The sequence below is a fragment of the Takifugu flavidus genome, chromosome 19 (assembly GCF_003711565.1).
Source record: "Takifugu flavidus isolate HTHZ2018 chromosome 19, ASM371156v2, whole genome shotgun sequence".
Lineage (NCBI taxonomy): Eukaryota > Metazoa > Chordata > Actinopteri > Tetraodontiformes > Tetraodontidae > Takifugu > Takifugu flavidus.
Genome location: NC_079538.1, coordinates 7,022,249 through 7,042,487, shown reverse-complemented (window position 1 = coordinate 7,042,487; position 20,239 = coordinate 7,022,249). Strand labels below are relative to the sequence as shown.

Sequence of the window (20,239 nt, the reverse complement as noted above, 5' to 3'; positions counted from 1 at the left end):
TACTTGATCTGTGTTCTGTACAGATGCAGCAGGATTTAAACTGCAACCACTGCGTGAAAGTTCATGGGTAAGGGTGACCCTAGCCTTTTAATTTAATGAATTATTTTGAAACCACGCCCAAATGGCTCTCCCTCTCTTCTCTTATTCTCCAACGCCCATTAATTATTGTTTTTAGCAGAGCCTTGGAATTATTTCTATGGTTCATTACATTTTATTGGCTTTCATGTTTATTCTCTTACGTGCATGAAAAGATACTAATAATGAGAAACATTTGCTTATACCTAAAACAGACTACGCAGAAGCCTCTTTTTCTTCTTTTTTTAGACTTTAATGTTTGAAGTTACGTCCGATTTCAGCGTGATCCTGTGAACATCTGACAACCAGGCAGACTTCGTTACGGGTAGCCTATTTCTTTTCTAATTGGGGCTGATGAAGTGGCGGCTCCCTGCCGCATGACTTCCCCGTTGCTAAATTCGCGGCAGGCGTGAGCGTGTCTTGTGGGTGTGCTGCATTCAAATGCAGCTCGGATTTATTAAACTTAAGCGAATACATTGTGCACATTTTTTGTATTAATAAACGGAGCATCTGAACTAACAACGGACAAAAAGTCCCAAAATATCCTAAACATACATTTACACTTTCTAGAGTATTTCATATATGTGTAGAATTGCGTGTTTTTGTATTTATTTCGTTTTGTGAAAGAGAGATTTCAAATGTCTAACGGGACGCAAACAGCGCTTTCCGCATCCCAACATCGTGTCGAGGTCGCCACCTCTCGACTTTTTTTTTGTTCCGCTCGGAATTCTTTTCCATTCCTCGTTATCTGTCCGGAAGAGCAACAAAGGGGGCAACGACGTGCGCGCCGCTGTGAGAAAGTTAATCAACGGCCATGAAAGCAACCGCAATTCGAAACACATGCTCCAGCCTCCGGATACCGGCAGCGTTCCCGGGGAGCAGGGTCACCGGCTTGCTGCGGAGATGCCCACCGGTCGCTCCTGCAATCTTCCGGGCTGCAAGCGCGGCTCCGAGCGGCGGAACCAAGCCGAAGTTTTTGGTCAACTTCGGGAAACCGTCTTCGAAATATGCCGGGTTTGAATGCGACCGATCTGTAAGGTAACAAACAAAACAACGTACCTCTAAATCATTGGGGGTTTTATGTTTAAGTTTCGCATATGTGTGTTTTGGGTTTTTCCTCACTCTTTTTTAATTAAACGGGTCGATAATGGTGGTAGGATGGCGAGTTTATTCGGAATGTCAATAGTGGGACACCCGCCAGATGATGTAACATTTTGCCTTGTTGACAAACATAACAAAGCCCTCGTAGACCCCGTTTCTTGTTCATTATTTACTTTTTCTGATAGATGTGATGATTTCTGCTTCTGATAATATCCTTGATGATAATAAAATCGAATGCTGGCCACTGTGTTAATCCATAGGTTTAGTGCAATTAAATTTCACAATGTATACGCGACCAAATCGGGTGTCGGAAATGTACTGGCATGTTTAACAAAATAATCTTTTATAATAGATATACACTTGATTTTTTCATCCCTAGAGAAGTGATTGAAAAAACCAAGGAGACAATGGAGGCTTTGCAGAAGAGAAATGCAGCCATCCAGCCATCACTAGCCATTATACAGGTAAATTGGACTTATCCTGTTAAAAATAAAAATAAAAATCTCCATGTGTGAGAATAAATATGGATTTTGCTGTTATTACTGGTTATCTCAAAGGCAGGAGAAGATGACAGCTTGTTGGAGATGAACACGAAGTTGGCACGAAGGGTATTCTTTAAATGATCCATTTTTGAGCTTTTATTCCCCTTTCTTTCACTCACAATTCTGTCTTTCCTGTCATAGATTGGCTTGAAGGTCACTCAGGTCTGTCTGGAAAAGGAGTGCAGCGAAGATGAGGTCAGTTAAAAGGGTCATTCTCCCCTCAGCCTACATTCCTCAGCTTAAGGCACAAAACTAACCACATCCTTGGTGCTTATACGTTACCTCTTCTTGAACTCATTGTTTTCTTCTGTTCTCACTCTGTGTCTTTCCCTTAAAGTATGTTTAGGCTAATCACATCTCTGTGACTAGCAGATAATTTACATCACAATTATTGTACTTTCAAACTGCTTTCACACATTATTCCTCACCCTTTCCCACACCTCACTTTCTGTTTTCTAGTAAATTAGTATTTTACCACTGAACTAACCAGAATCTTCTTTTTGGATAATATTCTCTTGTTCCTGAAACACTGTTTGCATGTTCTCATCTTTGTATTGGTGCAAATTTATCTTTGTGCCTGATAATTTGCAGATTGTCAAGGAGGTGTTAAAGTTGAATGAAGACCCGGGGGTGCATGGACTCTACCTCCATCTCCCCCCTGCTTCCACCACCAGCCGAGTGCTGACTGCTCTGAAGCCTGAGAAGGACGTGGAAGGGTAACAAAGTTTTATTGCCTGTTTGTCAACAGGAGATTGTGATGGAGAAAGTTAAATTCCTTCCTTACAACAGAATCTTTAGAATCAACAATGTTGGTCCCTTTATTGATTTTTATATATATATATTTTTTTTAATTCTCCCACGGGTCTTTTGACAGAACTTTGTCCTGTTTCTGTGACCCAGACCGAACACACAGAGATAAATGCATTTCCTCACGTGGAATAATAATTTGACCCAAATTGGAAAGGGCTGCACATTATTAAGACAGTAAATGTAGAGTTTGTCTTGTCACCAGACTAGTGAATGAGAAAATAGGGAGGGCGCTTGTTTTAATCACTGGGATCAGATGTGAGCCAGACAAGGTCAAGAAAATGGAACATTTATCAAGAGTTTTGTAATATTTCAAGGTCAATCTCTTGGTACAAAAAGTATCACAGTATCTTTGTTAGCCTTCCAAATAGGCTGGCGTTACCTTCGTAACCTTTTCTTAACTGTTAAACATTGTGCTTTTTCTTCTTGTTGCAGGATATCAGATTTGAGCACAGGCTGTTTGATCCGAGGTGACCTGAGCACAGGCTATGTACCACCTGTAATCAGTGCTGTCCTGGAGCTGCTGGACAATAACCGTGAGTTTTCCAGTGATACTTCCCTCCTTAGTAGTTATTTAATGCTTGCAAAATAGGGAAAAATGGGAAAGTAGACCAACATGCTGGTGCACAGTATTTATAAATATAATTTGAGATTCTCTTAAGGTATAAGATGTTGCTTTTTAGAATATAAATCCATTCCATTAGCAAGATGTGACCCAATGCAGGCTCAGCAGGCCAGCAATTCCGCTTTCCTTAATAATGTACTGAAGTTGGATTGAATCATTTTTCAGATGTTTCTTTGGAGGGAAAGACTGTGTTGGTGCTTGGAGGCCATGGAACCCTTGAGGTGACCCTTCGGTGCCTGATTGAGAGGAACGGAATGGTAGCCATTACCAGTCATTGGACCTCTAAAAATCTAAAGAGCGAGGTGTGTTTTTCCACTGTGATATTAAATCTTTCTTTCCCACATTTTGAGGGTTTTAATCTGTTAAGCCCTGTAAGAATTTACCATTACAATACTGTCATTTCCATGACTGTTATTACATGGTGTTACACCACTTGACCACATGGTGGCAGCAACGGCCTTTTGTCGGCTGGCTTTCGGTCAGTTGACGCCTGCGTTTCATTCTTGACATATATGGCTTATTTCTTCAGTACACTTCATTTTTTTTAAATTATAAACATTTTTGATTAAGAGTTATTTGTTCATTTTTTCCACTGCTTATATTTCTTTAGAACTGTTCTGTATTCTTTTATTTCTTAGGTGATGGAAGCAGATGCTATTGTCATTCTAGAGGCTGGGAATATGGATCTCCCTCCCAACTGGGTTAAACCAGGAGCTGTTGTCTTTAGCTGTGATCCCACACATAATACAGGTACTGTTTTACTCAGAGTGTATGTTTACAGTGCATGCTGTATCTACATATATATTATAAATTACTCATAATGCATTTGAGCTGCATAAGACATGTAAAATCTCTGTAATTTCTAGATGGATCTGATAATGATGCATCTTCATATTCTGGATTAGGATATCTCACAGCAGCCTACAGAATGAAGGTGCTCCTCTTTGTCAATCATACACTCAATTTGGCTTTTGTTTCTTTTACAATCTCCTGTTCTTCTTTTCATCCAAAAGAATGTTGTGCACAGTTGCACACGATGGCTGCAAGAACGGCAGTACCAGCCCTGGAATCTGAGCAGCATCAATCTACAGCCTCAGACGCCTGTACCGAGGTACAGCCGTTACCTGTCGTGTCGAATTTGTGTCATTCTTTCATAAATCGTAATGATTTTTAACGTTTAATGTGGTTGACAGTGACATCGAGATTTCCAGAGCTCAGACCCCCAAACCAGTGGACCAGCTAGCTAAGGAGATTGGTTTGCTGCCAGAAGAGCTTGAAGTCTATGGCCGAAGCAAAGCCAAGGTCCGGCTGTCTCTGCTAGACCGCCTCCAGAATCAACCTGATGGCAAATATGTATTAGTTGCTGGGTGAGTGATGAACATAACTATGATAATATTACAGATGAACTATTAAATTTAGCTTGAGCTTCCCCTGCTGCCCTCAGCAGAGAAGAAACATGTAACCAGTTAAACCAGTTTATGTTAAATATATCAGGTCTTTGTGTAAAGGTAACTCAAAATCACATGGATTCAGTGACATAATGCACATTTAACCGCGTGTCCATTTGATTGTGTCTTTGATATGTGTAGTATAACTCCCACCCCACTTGGTGAAGGTAAAAGCACCGTGACTATTGGCCTTGTGCAAGCTCTGTCTGCCCACCTGAAGCTCAACTCCTTCGCCTGTCTCCGACAGCCTTCCCAAGGACCCACGTTTGGGGTCAAAGGTCAGCAGTTAATAGTGCCATCAAAGTACACTCTCATGTTTATCACCACTCGACACAGCATATGTTCCTTTAAATCAAAAAACCTCCCCCCCCCCCCCCATAATGCATATGTTAGAAAATTATATTGCATTGCTTCACATACATAGTTTAGGCTGAAATGTTCTTAAAGGCTGGATTTTAATTACAACTAAAGCTTCGTGGTTGTGATACTGAGATTTAATACTCTCCTACAATTTGTGCCTGGTAACACAGATCCATTCATTTCAACATCCCTTATTAGTTTGTTCTGGTTGTCCCTCACGAAGCATCCTCTTGTATCTAGGGGGAGCTGCAGGAGGGGGGTATGCTCAGGTCATCCCCATGGAGGAGGTAAAACACACAGACACTCTCACTGCTCCTTAGCAGGAATAAAGAAGGCTTCAAAGGCCCCAAACATGCAGAGACCCATCAAGACAATATTTTGCAGTAAAGTCACTGACCCCCTGAGTCAGGACACAATATTTCCTCAGTATTAAGGTGCTGTTATTGATGGCAGAGTGGGAGAGTTGATAGAAAAGCAACTTTCTATGAGTTCTAAACCTTTTGTTCATCTTTCCAGTTCAACCTCCATCTGACTGGGGATATTCACGCCATCACGGCGGCCAATAACCTGGTGGCGGCAGCCATCGACGCCCGTATTCTCCACGAGTCCACACAATCAGACAAGGTGTCTTCTTACGTGGTTGAACTTTAAACTCATTTTTATGCACTTGAGAATAACCACTGCATGTTATTAAGATTTAGCCTTGTTTAAGTGTGCATATAGTATAACTTTATTATGCTTCAAAAGAGTTGCTTCATACAGTCATTATTTCAAATAACGTTAACATCCGCTTAAGGTTTAGACTTTTATGGAAACATTCTGTGCATCTTGATGTGTCAAATATTACCATTGTGTCTGTGCTCTCTCAGGCTTTGTATAATAGATTAGTACCCTCTGTGAATGGAGTCAGAAGATTTTCACCCATCCAAATCTCCAGGTTACGTGTAAGTAGAAGCACAACTGCAAAAATCTGCTGTAGTGATTCTAGAACAAAGAGAAATTTTATCCACTAGGGGACCTCGATGAGTTTTGATGGTATAGTTGCCTTTTGTCCTTGAAAATAATGAGTGAATCAAATATTTATACATCAGGATGTGTAGTGTGTTTATAAAGCTGCTTGTAAAGTGGGCATTCCTAACCTGACTGAGTTGATGTCCTTATTTTAAAGCAGCCTGACAGTATAGAATACAAAGGTATTGCAAGACACACACCTTCTACCATCGGTGTTATCATCATGAAATAGCTTCAAATTGCTATATTATGAAACCATAAACACAATAACTTAATTTCTCCCTAAAGAGTGGCAGATGATCCTCTAATCTGGGTCTGTATCCTTTTTTTTCCAGCGTCTGGGGATGGATAAAACAGACCCGGCATCTCTCACACCGCAGGAGATCAATGCCTTTGTTCGCCTCGATCTTGATCCTTCCAGAATTACCTGGCACAGGGGTGCGTAAACCACATTTGGAGGCACTGCCCTGTATTTCCCTTTCACTGCAGCAGAATGCTGTTCCTTGTCCTGCTGGTGTGGTGCCTCATTGGAATACCATCTATATTGGTACCATATTGTAATACAGACTCAAGTCAATGTCACGACCATCATACAAATCCTATTACTGTGAGAGACGTTTCCATAAACACGTGAACACAAAACTTTAACTGCACCACAATTAACTGCTGTCTGCACATCAGCCCAGAATTAGGCTGGAATTCATTAAGCCTGTTTGGCTCTGGTGCTCAGGTTGAATTATGTCTCAGCGGTCAGTGTTGGTTTAAACCTGTCAGTGAGACCAATCAGCTGAACCCTGCTGTGACTGATGTGATATTTACCTTACAGCCTCCGGGGAGCATTCTTCAGAAGAACCCTGGAGATCAAACACACATTTAGCATCTCCTGTTTCTTTGTTTTTGAATTAGGAGCATAACAGTACGGTTACCTAAGCGTAATCGGATCACCACCAGAGGAGAACCGGTTTCCAGGTTTTCTTGGCCAAAGTATTGCAGAGGATTCTCAGGTGTCGCGCTAAATCTGCTTAAATTCTTACTGGTTGGGTCTGTGTTTTTCAGTTGTGGACACGAATGATCGCTTCTTAAGGAAGATCACAGTGGGACAGGCGAGCACTGAGAAAGGACAGAGCAGAGAGGTATGCAGCCGTCACGAAAGCCAACTAGGAAACCTAGACTCCATGTAGACATACATTCCTCCTCATGATCACACTCGGCTCATTTGTCCACAGCTAAATTGAATCTTTTCTTTCTTTTAGCAATAATAATGAAATCCTCTCAATAAGCGAGCGACTCTTAAGTGAATCCAAATGCTTAAAAAAGAAAAATGACACACCCATCCTCTCATGTCTACCCCTTCACGCACTCACTGAAATCACTCTGTAACATATGCTTGCATTTATTGCCAGCAGTCCATCCATTCTTTTCCCCTTGTCTTCTCCTTGTCTCTCCCCCACTGTTGGATACACTATAGTCCCTCGGGGTATTACCGGTGGGATTGGGAATAGAAATATGCCCCTTGTTGGGTGGCTGTGGTATTTACTGTTTTTGCTGACATGCAATGTAAAAACTCTGGTTTTCTCCACTCTTCTCCTGTGAATGACCACTCTAACATTTCATTCTCCTGTTTGTGGTACGTAAAATATAGCAAGGTTTAGGTTCTTTTCCCAAAGTCAATGTTGTGTTCTGATATTTTGATAATCCTCTTCTCTGCCTGTTACTTTTGAACCATTTTTTTTACATTATATTCCATTTCTCCCTTGTTTTAAAACTCCAGACAGGGTTCGACATCGCAGTGGCCAGTGAGATCATGGCCATCCTGGCCCTGGCAGATGGTCTGGAGGACATGAAAACCAGGCTGGCGCGTATGGTGGTGGGGACCAGCCGCGGTGGGCAGCCCGTCACTGCAGAGGACCTGGTGTGTTTGACCGTGTGCTCTTTTTCTTTTGGAGAGCGTGGGAATTTTCCCCGACCCACGTCTCACCCCAGCTGCCTAGAAAAAGCATATTTGTTGCTATATTTCCTTCTAACATTAAATGAATCTTTGGCCCCTTTTCCATCATCTCTTTTGAATGTGAGGGTAAAGTCCGCCTACTTTTTGTCTCCCTCTCAGGGGGTGAGCGGCGCGTTGGCTGTGCTGATGAAAGATGCCATCAAACCCACACTGATGCAGACGCTCGAGGTGAGACGCTTTGCTCAAACGCTCCTTCCGGTGAGAAAAGAAAAAGCGATTGTGTTGCACTGAGGGCTGCCGAGAGAGGGTGAGGGATTAACCTTTTCCTCCCACGGCGCTTTAGCGTAGTAGCAGTTTAGCCGCAGGTCAAGAGATGGATGGAAACATCAGGCAGGCTGTCTAGGTGTCAATTAAACCACGCTGACAACCGGCATGGTTACTTTCACTGTACATCTGCTTCTCAAAACTTCTGGTTTTCATTTCCTGAGGTTTCGGCCTCTAACGATTTAACAGCTATATAAATATTTGGGAGACATTTTAAGGCAGAACCAGAGAAGCGGCCATTTTAGTTTAAACTTCACACTGAACTGTGTTGGAGGTTTTGCTTCTGCTAATGGCTTGTTGTTGTTTGCATTTTTTTTTAATCTCTGTTGCTTGATTGCACATCTATTGGGTGGGGGGACATCAACAGGGTGGGTGGAGCATACAGCAGTGATTCTGTTACTTTGTGTTGTTTTGCTCAGTTATGTGAAACCACTTCCTGTGCAGGATTCCGTGATCGTCAGGGAACTGGCACTGGGATAGGCTGGGTCTCAGAGGTCTACAATTTTCCATCAAGCTTGACAGCTTGTGGCCTCCTGACCTGTGGGCGATGGTGTGAATATAAACAGGACAATAGAGTTGGGATATAAAGAAGCGTGTGTGCATTGCGGCCTGCATTTCGATGTTATTTCAGATGGTTGGTCTGCGGAATCGTAGCGTTACAAGAGGAAAAGGGTTAGATCGCCCACTTGTGTTCGTCATCGCAAAACAGACCTCTGTCTTTGTTTGTCTTTGTGTTTTGTTTTTGAAAGACATCCGGTCTGCATGGAGTTTTCACTGAACCAACAACATGCATCTTTCCCAGGGAGTAGCGGCGCAGCCTCAGGAGCGCCAGCACACTAAGGTTTAATCTGCCTGGAAATGGTTCAGTTGCGTATCACCAGGCTGCAGCTGGTGTCCTGCGCAATACAAGTTACAGTCAAGAAGAGGATACAGTAAATGTGACCTCCATCTTCCTGTTTTCATTCAGCACCGAACCCCTCGAAAAGGTGGCGCGGCCAGATGGAATTTTGATTGGCTTCCCTTTCCCAGCACCTCATCAAAGTCATGATTAACTTCCTCACATGCACAGATACTGAAGGAGATTAAAGACAGAGGTCAAGCAGGAAATTTCATATTCACATTTGTTGTTTTATAACAATGAAGTGGCTGTTTTTGCCAGTGTGCTGCTGCTAGTTAACAGGGACAAATAGAAAAGCGACATCGTTGGTCTCAGCCTCAGTGCATGGTTGATTTACTTCCCTGATGGGAGGGTGTTTATTCAGGCAAAGGGAAAAGTATGCAAACAAAAGCCTAGAAAATTGTTCAAGGCCTTCCCATCCTTCCTTTCCCCCCCTCAAGGAATTTACATTCCCAGTAAGAGGTGTGTACCGCTGATTCAAGAAAAGTTTTGTGACTATTCAACAATTGTTTCACCCTTAAATAGACAACGAGACAGTTGTACAGTATATAAAGCAAGTTATGGCTGACTAAACTGTGCCCTTTAGACAAACACCACTTATCCTACTTATTTACACTAAACCAGCTATCCAGAATTCTTTGAACATGTTCAGTAGTGTAAACATAGCTCTTGCTTTTTGGTGAATCGCTGCTACTTTGCACCTTTTCCCAACTTTGTGGGTCCTCCTGTTTGTTTCAGGGCACGCCAGTGTTTGTCCATGCCGGGCCCTTCGCCAACATCGCCCATGGCAACTCCTCGGTGCTTGCGGACAAGCTGGCCCTGAAGTTGGTCGGACAGGACGGCTTTGTAGGTAAGAATGGTCCGCATTATACGGATCGCGCACACAACCGCAGCCAGACGTTTGGTACGTTTGGACGAGTCAGAGCCCCGCGTGTGGAAAGATGGATGCGGACAATTTAAGTGTTCTCAGCAGGGTGGATTATACTTTAATGAACTATTTACTCCGTGAGCGGAGGCTCACTCCCCCGCTGCTTTAACCTTTGGCCTGTAGTCATGAGTTCTGGCTGCTCTACCTGTCTCTGGCCTATCTGGGTTCTGCGCTGGTGTCTTGCTGCTGTAGAACTTTCTAGGAAACCGATCTGCTTTAAAAAGAGAGTGCAGGAGAGAGGAGGGAAGCTGATTGATAACCTTAAGAGCTCCTGGAATGCTTTAAAGTAAACCACACTAATCTCTTTCAGGTCAAAGTATCCTGACTGCTTCCATTTCTTTTTATGTATACATCTATCCCGCTGCTCTCTTTATGTCTTCATTTACTCTGGCTGCAGAAATATGTCTGGAATGCGTGGCTGCGTGTGGTGCGTTTAATGTATGTGGAAATCAAAGGGTGCGTTCGTGCGTGTGTGAGACAGGTGTAGGGGCATAGAGGGAGGTGGGTGACTCTCATTACACAACACTTACCTAAAGCTGTCACCTGGGCGCTGTGCAAATGTGGAGAGTTGGGTTTCACAACACGCAGATGGGCTCGTGCGTGATTCATACCTCCTCCCTTCCCAATGCTGCATTGTAACATGATTCTCAGGTATGCCAGGAATTCAACCTCCCTTTTCCCCACTTCTTCTTTGAGAAGAAATTAGCTTTGAAACATTTGTCCATCTATGGATTTGGTGGAAAGATTCGCGTTGCCAAATACCTTAAATTTTGCAATCTACACATCTTATAGGGATCCACAAATAATATTATATAAGACCAGATAGTGGCCAGACAACAGAAACGTAATGTGATGTATGTCGAGTAACATAAACTGGTTATGAACCCAGAGATGAGAGAATGAGCAGACTGGTTCCATGCTCAACGCGTTCTTTCATTGGTGGTGAAGAGCCTGGCCTTAAAAATGAGGAAATGCAGATAATATGTGCATGGGGAGGGTGTCTTTCTGGCAGATGTGAGGGATTTCTATATCATTTACAGTCTGGAGAATGTGCAGATAAAGTCCAGATACTGCTGCGTTTTAAGATTTCTCACACCACTGAAAACTTACAGGCTGTTGAAAAATGGTTTGAGACGCAGTCACGTCTACTTTAGGTTAAAGTTAAACTTAAAATGGAATCTAAAATATATTGACTCTTTTTCAGTGATGGGGACAAGAGGTTTTTAAAAATGATGTTGCGTCTGAGGCACGGCTTCATGCACCAGGCCCATTTTTCTGAATTTGTTCATGTTAGTGTGACTTTTCATCCTCACATCCATCCAGCCCTCTTCCCTCACAACACAGGCCGACCTCTCCTCTTCCTCTCGTGCTCCCTGAGCGCTTCAAGGTCGTGACCCGAAACAGGAAGCCTGCAAGTGTTTCCTCGTGATATCCTGTGGGCTCAGTGTCCTGCCTGCTGTGATAGTGAAAGGGTTATTTACTATCATCGTGTTTTGGCTGTCTTTTTTTTTTTAAAGTTGTTTAAATAATCTTCGCATATTGTGGTCATAACCGATGTTTAGGGAGTGATGCTTTTTTTGCCTTTCTTCAATTATTTGAGCTAGTGCTTTGTTTCATGTCACTGTTTTTATTCTAATTCTAATATCTATTTTCAGATTTGTGACCACATCAGAAATAAAATGTAGACAAATGCATAGATAACACACGTAAATGTCGTGATTCCAAGTCATACTATATTTATTATATTGATGTGATCTTGATTACTGCTAATGAAGTTAGTGTTTACACATCTGATTTTTAGGAGGCATGTCTGTCTTTATTTTCATGTGCAGTTTAATAGCATTGTTTCCACCTGTACAAATAAACCAGTGGTTTTGACCACCAAATGGCGGGTGTGAAATCAGATTGGTCCTTCCTCTCCAATGTTTTGTTTGGGCCACTATGAGCGTTTCACTGCCGTGATGCCACACACAATATACACAGTCCCTAACAGGAAACCTTATCTTAACAAGGTCGTCATTCCAGGTGGACAATTTGCTTTGTTTGGAACCCGTTCAAGGGGCCTGTGTGTAGGGCCGGCCGTATCAGAGGCCCTCTGGCTCTGCAGAAGCCCTGTGAACCCATTTTTCATTCCAGTTTTCCTGAACAGACGACACTTCTGAAAACCGGTTCCCTGTCTTAAGCCTGTTTCTGCATTTTAACAATTCAGGATTTGTAGCACTGGAGATTCTCTGGATGAAATATTTGCAGGTTACATTGATTTTTTTTTTTTGTTGTTGTTGTTGTTGGACGTCTGTGTGTCGTTTTCTCGGCTTTATTTTTTCTAAAAAATCTTGTTTGTTGACAGTGACGGAAGCTGGTTTCGGGGCCGACATCGGGATGGAGAAGTTCTTCAACATTAAATGCCGGGCCTCGGGCCTGCAGCCAAATGTGGTGGTTCTGGTTGCAACGGTCCGGGCGTTGAAGATGCATGGTGGTGGCCCAAACGTAAGATTCTAGACTACAAACCATCTCAGCGGCCAACAGTCGTCAGCGTCCGTCACTCAAATTCAATTTATAAAATTCAATTATTATACAGATTGACGTGAAATTCTAGCAATTTGAGTGTCTTAAATCATTGGCAGTGTCAAAACAGGCGTCTAAAAAATAACAGGAAATAAAAAAATAAAGGTAAATTAAATATGGCTTCATTTATGTGAAAGGTGTGTTTTTGTGTGTTCACAGGTGTCAGCAGGCACACCTCTTCCCAGAGAGTACATTGATGAGGTATGATTAAAGTAAAAACTATAAAATGTATTATTTGTCCTTTTTAACATTACAGAACCAATCATGTTCCAATAATTGCCATCTTAATTCCATTTCCCAAGAAAGCTCAGGATGTTCCTGGGGAGAGTTAAAGACGTCTAAACCCAGTTGCAGAGGCTCCACTTAAACTCATCCTATAATCATTCACATAATGCTGTTTGACATCCAGCAGGCTCGTGTGTTTAAGGTTCTCTCACATGGCAGCGAATTTGTGGCCTCACTGCTGAGATGAGCATGAACATTCACGTCATACGGTGGCATTCTCTCACTGTTTGACAGCTGTAAGTTCAAATAGGGAGAGCGAAATTAATTTAAGTCCAAACCACAGAGGTGAAAGAACAGAACAGAATGTTCACTCAACTCCGCTCAGGATTGGAGGGGAATGGAAGCAGACGCTCTCACATCTCCATGGTGGGCCCTGATGAGTAGTGTACCTTGACTCTAGCCCATATGCCCGCCCCAGTATGCGGATGTGAATAATATGGTATGTTAAAGCAGTAACCTGGTGGTTTGAACGGCATTAGTTGAGCTGCCTAGATTAAATTATACTTATTTGGAAATATCCTGAGCTGCCATTCTGAAGGGTCTTTACAGTCCAAACTCAACACTTTGCATCCACATCATTCCCTATTCTGGGAGGGGCCAGGATTTTCTTCTTTCTGTCTTTGTGAAGGAGTTCTTTACAGTTTATTTGTGGCATTTATTCCAATTTTCACTTCTCTTCCAGAATCTCGACCTGGTTGCAGGTGGTTGCCGTAGCAACCTCAGGAAGCAGATCCAAATTGCACGCTTGTTTGGCGTTCCTGTGGTGGTGGCTGTCAATGTCTTCAAGTAAGATGCATAACAGATACGGATTCACGGCCTCAGGATTATCTCTGGATTATTGGGCCAGTTTCAATGACCATGAAAAAAACCCTGATATCTGGGAGAAATGTGATCATCAAAAACCAGCCCGTTTACAGGATATCTTTAATGTTTACGCATATGTTGTTTACATAAAACTCCCTTTTTTGAAATAATACTCTAAATTATTATCAAAGTAATAAATTAGTTTGTCCAGTATCTCCTCATAATCACAATTACTTGGGAATTGTCTAGTCAGATTACTGTTATCTTATCAAGCATGTCACATTACACTGTTTACATGGTCACTTTAATAATCTGCTATCTCTGGAAACCAGTTAACGTTCAGATTTATTTATACGGTCACGTTCATGATGCCAATGACGCAGTGTTTTACTCCTTTTTAAAGACCTTAATTAATATCACATATATCCAATAACACTGTTTCCATTGGTTGACCCTTAGAACAGACACCCAGGCAGAACTGGACCTCGTGTGCCAGATAGCAAAAGAGTGCGGGGCGTCGGACACCGTGCCATGTCACCACTGGGCTCAGGGCGGGCGTGGCTGCATAGAGCTCGCCCACGCTGTGAACGCGGCTGCCACAAGGTCCAACAACTTCCAGTTCCTGTACAACCTTCAGGTGAGAGCAAATAGTTCATCAGTGTCTGATCTCAGTCGCCGCTGCCAACCTGCCCCGCCAGGGAGCCAACAGGATGCACTAATAAACAGTTTGGTCTCTGGCATCTAAAATCCACATTAAGCCCATTAAAAATTCACGAGAATGCAATTGCCTGAGCCGACTGATATTGTTTTGGTCCAGGAGCTTGTAGGATGTGCAGTAGAAGTGGAAAACATCAGCTGGTTTGAATTAGCCAGTTTGGGAAAGTGGTGACTTATATTAGCCAGTCCGCTGTCACTGATGTCAGAGAGCTTCAGCTGTTGGGCGGCAAATCGCCTCTCAAGTCCTTCCGACTGTAGAGTCAAACATCAAACCACAGCTCAGCTGTAGACACTTATTCCAGATTCCTCACCAATGGAAGTCAGATCTGTTGAATGCTAAACACTCCATTTCCTTTGTCCCTTTTTTCTTTTCCACAGCTTCCACTAGTGGACAAAATCAGAGCCATTGCCCAACAGGTGTATGGCGCTGATGACATCGAGCTGTCCCCAGATGCCAAAGCAAAGATAGATTACTATAACCAACAGGTGAGGTCACTGCTGCCTCCCGCCTGTCTCACCCGCTCTCTGACCTGGTCAAAGAGTAATCCTCTGCTCTTTTATGTGTTGTCCCGGGTCCAGGGCCACGGTTCTCTGCCCATCTGCATGGCCAAAACTCACCTGTCCCTGTCCCACATGCCTGAGAAGAAGGGGGCACCCACCGGATTCATCCTGCCAATCAGAGATGTCCGTGCCAGCGTCGGTGCCGGCTTCATCTACCCACTCGTGGGAACGGTACGTCATTTTAATAGAAGACAGGAAAAAGACTATTAAGGTTTAAAACTACTAAGGTTTAAATGAAAAGGTTTTAATTTGATCCAGCACTGGAAGACATCCTATTATTTGATTATTTTTCCACGTTTTTTTTGTCCTTTAATGTTTTTAGGTTTGGGTAAATTCCAGTGCTCAGCTGATTGGAGCTGTGATGGGCTGCTGGAGTCTCTCCGGGCCCGATGGGCTGGGCAGGAAGGCAGCAGCTTCCTGAGCTTTTTGCCTCCCGCTGTTTCACCAGCCCGGGGCCTGTTTTTTCTCTTTTTTGGTATTTTGAAGTGGAGGTGTCAAACACGACGCTAGCTGTGAAGGCGCAGTGGTGCGTCTGTCCAGTGGCTCGGTCTTTGATCTGCTGGAGCCCACGGTGCCACTGGCGTGTTGACAACTCCTGATCTGTGGCCCCTCACCAAACGGACGCCTCTAAATTGTTCTTTGAACTCTTTGGCGCATCGTTTGTTTGTCAGCGTGATTCATGGCTTGAGTTTTGAGAGTTATGCCACCTTCTGGCCCTGGCCTGCCGCTGACTTCTGCCGTTTGTGGAGGGGCTTTAAAACGCAGGCAGAAAACATCAAATTCACATGGGAGGGTGACAGAGAATGGCAGACATGTAGACAGTGAAAGGTTTCCAATATTTGAAGTGATCACACTTGCAACTAAGAAGTAGGATCTCACTTAGCAGCCCCACGAATCAGGAAGGGGCTGATGTCATACCTCAGATATGTGAGGGAGGGGTGGCAGGAAGAACAATAGATGTCTGTAGAGATCACATCCCCTGAAGACGACCTCTGCTGCTTCATTCAACCCCAAAACATTGCAAACATAAACGGCCTCCTCCACGGTTGGATGTTGAATGTGGTGTTTAAGAGGTTGTTGTTTGAGTGGAGGGCTGTGATCACGTAGAAGAGACCCAGTTTAAACACATGCCAGCTGGATATTTGCTGCACTTGATTTTACAAACCAGGTGAAAAACATTCCCATCACATTCCCATTGTTTATTTACCATTTCATTTACTATAATTATTTCCACTCAAGAGCAAAATGCAAATTAATTGAATAAACATGCAACCAGGCATAAAGAATAATAATCAGACTTGTTACTTCAATGTTAGTTTTCCTCTTCCTTATTTGCATGCTTCTCTTTAATGGTCCTCTAATACAAGAAAGGTCTCTTTTGATTTGAACTTATTAATCTTTCTAATCCTCGTTCGATTCAACCGCCACTCTTGACTGAGACTCCTCTCCAGGATCAGCGGGGGGTGCAGCTCTAGTTATATTGTCTCCTTCAGGGTTTTCCCTGACAAAGCCACATTGTGCTGCGGCATAATGGAGGGACTTATTTGACTGTGCAGTTTCCAACTTTAGCCGCCGTTTTTGTGAGTGCCAGCTTGTTCTCAGGCTGGAGTGGTGGACCGGAGAAACAGTGCGTCCTTTGTTGTGGGTCCGCGCAGTTTAGCATCTTTTGATATTTAAATATGCAGCCTAATACTTTAAAACAAAGTCAAGTATAGTAGCATGTTTTTAAGCAAACCTGGGAAGTATAGGTTTATTTATTTATTGGCTTGAGGCCGTTATTTGGCCCGTTCATTAATGGAAGCATGTGAATAAAATTGGAGGTGATGTTATATAATTTAAAGTTTTATGTTGTTTTCACAAAATAAGGAATCATGTTTATGTTTAGGTTTATAAAAATATTTTAAGTAATATAGTTGAAGGAATAAAAAACAAAATGTAATTAGAAATTAAATCCGATTTTCTGTTTGTCCTGCTAAAACATTCTTTGTAGGAAGAGTTTAGCTCAATTCTTGACTCTGCGTTCCAGAATAGGGTTTTATTGAGAACCGACCAAGTGAACGGGGGAATACGGAATTATGGTTTCATTGTTTGGATCTACAGGCCTTGTTCTGCACTTAGGAGGTGGCGTCTGCATCTTCCATGTAAATGTTTAAATTTATTGTGTTTTAAACTTCCAGCGAGGGAAGGGAAAGGTTTTGCTTTTCACGTGTCGATGTTGGCATTTGATATCAGAAGTGAGCAGCAAAGACTGACTGTGTTTTGATTGGTCGAAATGCTGGAGGCCAAACCCACTCAGCCATTGGTAAACATGCGTGTGCTCTGTTGGTATGAAACATATCGACTCCTTATTGAATATCCCATAAATCTGCAGCATCACATCAGCCCGGCTGGGAGAGGCCAGCAGCCGCTCTGTCTGCTCGTGCGAGCCTCCGCTCCTGGTTTTAGCCCCATGTTTACTCCCAGAGCCGCGTTTCCGCTGACAGGAAATTGACCAATCGCTTCCTTCTGTCTCAGTTCCACTAATGGGGCCCATAAAACGGACAGTGGGTCAGAGGGAGGAGGTATGTAAAGAATGTCGCAGGCTGTCTAATTAGTCCGATAATTTACGTTTCAGCTCGGATGAAACGACCCGGCGAGCTTTGGGAAAGGAAACCCTGTTTGTTCAGGGTCGTTTTACTGTACAAACCAGTTAGTATTTTTCCCTTTTTAAGTCCAGAAGAGTGAATTATTACACAGGGTCTAATTGTAAAATGCTTTCCTCTTTTTCAACATGAGGACATTTAACTGTTAGAAGCTTCTCTCTCCAGACTTTGATCAAGAATCAGCATTTCCACTTTGACTTTACCTGCACAGTATATTTATTTACCGACTTGAACTCGTACCTGAAGAAGCCTTTTCCTGTCTATACTGTGATGAGGAGAACAAGGAAGCTTTTGTATCTCTGGCTGAACTCATCCCTCCATAAGTGGATGTTGTCAACACATGAATCACCTGTCGGAGCCGACTTAAACGTCTCTACATTACAGTCATTGAACCTTTGGTGGTTTCATCGTATTCGGACTCATTTATCCGGGCGTCCTGGTGCAGAACCGCTGTGTTGTGCTGTTATCATCCAGGTCGGTACTGTTTACAGGGAATTGTGGGACATTTCAACCTCATACAGCTGCTCACATTTATGCGTGATCAGATCTGAAATTGTTTTATCCCAATATAGTGTAACGTATGCGTAATCACTCATTTCGGGCAGCATAGACGGGTCTGTTTTCCTGTTTTTGTTTTTAAATGAAGTTGTTTTTGGGGTGTTTCTCTCAGATGAGCACCATGCCCGGCCTGCCGACCCGACCCTGTTTCTACGACATCGACTTGGATCCGGTCACCGAGGAGATCAGCGGACTCTTCTGAGCGTGCTCAGGTCGTCCATCCGCAGGTGTTCCACACCAAGTTCCAGCTTCTTTTCTCCTGCATCATTTAGCAGAAGCTTCTAACTTTATGCTCCACGATTTCAGATTTTACCCGAAAAGTCAGTATTTCATTTATTTGTTTGTTTTAAATAATCTCTAAATGCTAGTTTTTTCAAAGTCCTTTTTTTTCTGTGTGTCTGACCTCCAGGGGAGACAATCGCGTAGTTTGAGTTGTTTAAAATGTGTCTGTATGCACAAAAAGGCTCTAATGTGACTGCAAGTGTCCGAACCTGCTGAATGTTTCGCTGCTGTAGATCACAGGTGGCGGTTTGTCATCCCTGTTATTAAGCTACTTTAACTGTTCTTTAAAAACACATTTGGCCATCTGTCACGGCTCTGTAGTCCTTAGTGAATGGATGGTTTTCCATTCAGAAAATGTAATGAATGTAAAGTTATTACAATTTCCTGAAGGTGTGCTTGTTTTATTAAATCAAACATTCTAAAGCCAGCGGGGAACTAACCAAGAAAGTCCAGTTGTTCAGCCAAAGATCCCAAGTTTGTGCCTTATTGAATTAAACCCGATTATATCGAGATGGGGTGTTTTTGTTTCCGCAGCCAGCAGCTGTCAGCAGCTGCTTGGACCCGTGGACCTTTCAGGATCTCCAGACAACGAAAACACCCCACTCCTCCCTCTTCTTTCTGTTTTCAGTCACGTTTTTGACGTTTGTTTTCCATCCTTCCTTCCAAACTCACCGGGGTCGTTCCGCCCCAGATGGGTGCCTAAAAGCCGAGCGTGTGGAGGCCGCAGCAGCGCTTCAGCGTGCAACATCTGTCATTATTGGCTGTTTGGGTTGACAAGGAAGAGCCGGCAGGAATGCGTGTACATGTGTGTGCCTGTCATATTTGGCATTCCACACCTGCTCACTCTGTTTGTCTGTGTCAGCCAGGCAGAACCATCCATTTAAAGTACAGTGGAGGCTGCAGCAATGCTCTCATTAATAGAGTAGCCCTCCAGCCCCCTGTTTGTGCATTTATGAGGCTGAACCCTCTCGTTTTGGACAGATGACAGATTTGCTGACAACCTGTTGATGCTCTTTTTTGAAAAAAAAAAAAAAAGTTGTTTCATCTCCAGTTTTAAAGCCTGTATTTCATATTCTTCCAGACTTCAGTACCAAGGACAGGTCCTTCTCAGCGGCTCAGCGTTGCATTTGCGTCAACTGGTTTCATTTATTTAAACTTTTGTCGTCTGGGCACATCTGTTTCAAATCTCAAACTCCTTAAATGTCTTGACTATGTCGGCGGCCTCACTGGACCCACCCTGCAAGTGAAGTTGGTGGGATGTATCGGTGCCCAGAGCAGACATCGCCCCTCAGGAGGTCACATTCTTCTGCTTACCCTGTCTCGGTCAGAAGAACATAACGTTTCCCATCATTTCGCTGTTTCAAAAAATAAAAAAGCATCATGAGCCGTGGGAACGTTTCCAAAATATTCACAGTAAGTAATAAGACCTTTGTTCCCTCATGCGTCACTTAATTTCTTCTCTAAAACAATCCCATTTCTAGGGACTTCATCAACCTCACTCCTTTAACCAGGTGCGCAAAGCTTGATAGAGTCAATTTTTTAGATAAAGCAACGTCAAAATACAAATGTATTTGTAGGAGTAAATTATTTTTTGCGGCCCAGATTCTATTTTTTATTTAGAAGCAAAAAGTGTGACATTGGCACCAAAGAAAACAGTTGATATAATGTGTATTTACACGGTTAAACAAATGCAGATTTATATTATATTAGAGATAATTGAAACCGAAAAATAGAAGCAACCCACCAATACTCACAAGC

At 43.0% G+C, this 20,239-nt stretch overlaps 1 protein-coding gene across 1 annotated transcript; it reads left to right on the top strand.

Annotated features, from left to right (window-relative positions):
- Nucleotides 1–629: 629 nt before the first annotated feature.
- On the top strand, nucleotides 630–18,908 carry mthfd1l (methylenetetrahydrofolate dehydrogenase (NADP+ dependent) 1 like). Its single transcript, XM_057016284.1, has 27 exons — nucleotides 630–1,113; nucleotides 1,556–1,640; nucleotides 1,734–1,784; nucleotides 1,860–1,913; nucleotides 2,310–2,434; nucleotides 2,961–3,061; nucleotides 3,316–3,452; nucleotides 3,789–3,900; nucleotides 4,017–4,084; nucleotides 4,164–4,261; nucleotides 4,344–4,517; nucleotides 4,740–4,876; nucleotides 5,199–5,245; nucleotides 5,475–5,582; nucleotides 5,828–5,902; nucleotides 6,305–6,407; nucleotides 7,026–7,102; nucleotides 7,741–7,881; nucleotides 8,077–8,145; nucleotides 9,878–9,989; nucleotides 12,415–12,554; nucleotides 12,792–12,833; nucleotides 13,600–13,703; nucleotides 14,181–14,358; nucleotides 14,817–14,924; nucleotides 15,018–15,170; nucleotides 18,312–18,908. Exons 1-27 carry the CDS (start codon nucleotides 890–892, stop codon nucleotides 18,399–18,401), a joined length of 2,913 nt encoding a protein of 970 aa, XP_056872264.1. The 5' UTR covers nucleotides 630–889; the 3' UTR covers nucleotides 18,402–18,908.
- The last annotated feature ends 1,331 nt before the right edge of the window (nucleotides 18,909–20,239 follow it).

Excerpts from the sequence above, each read along its gene's own strand:
- mthfd1l (XM_057016284.1), top strand. The coding sequence starts at position 890 with ATGAAAGCAACCGCAATTCGAAACACATGCTCCAGCCTCCGGATACCG. Across the intron at positions 3,062-3,315 it reads GGAGCTGCTGGACAATAACC|ATGTTTCTTTGGAGGGAAAG; the intron begins GTGAGTTTTCCA and ends ATCATTTTTCAG. Across the intron at positions 3,453-3,788 it reads CTAAAAATCTAAAGAGCGAG|GTGATGGAAGCAGATGCTAT; the intron begins GTGTGTTTTTCC and ends TTTATTTCTTAG.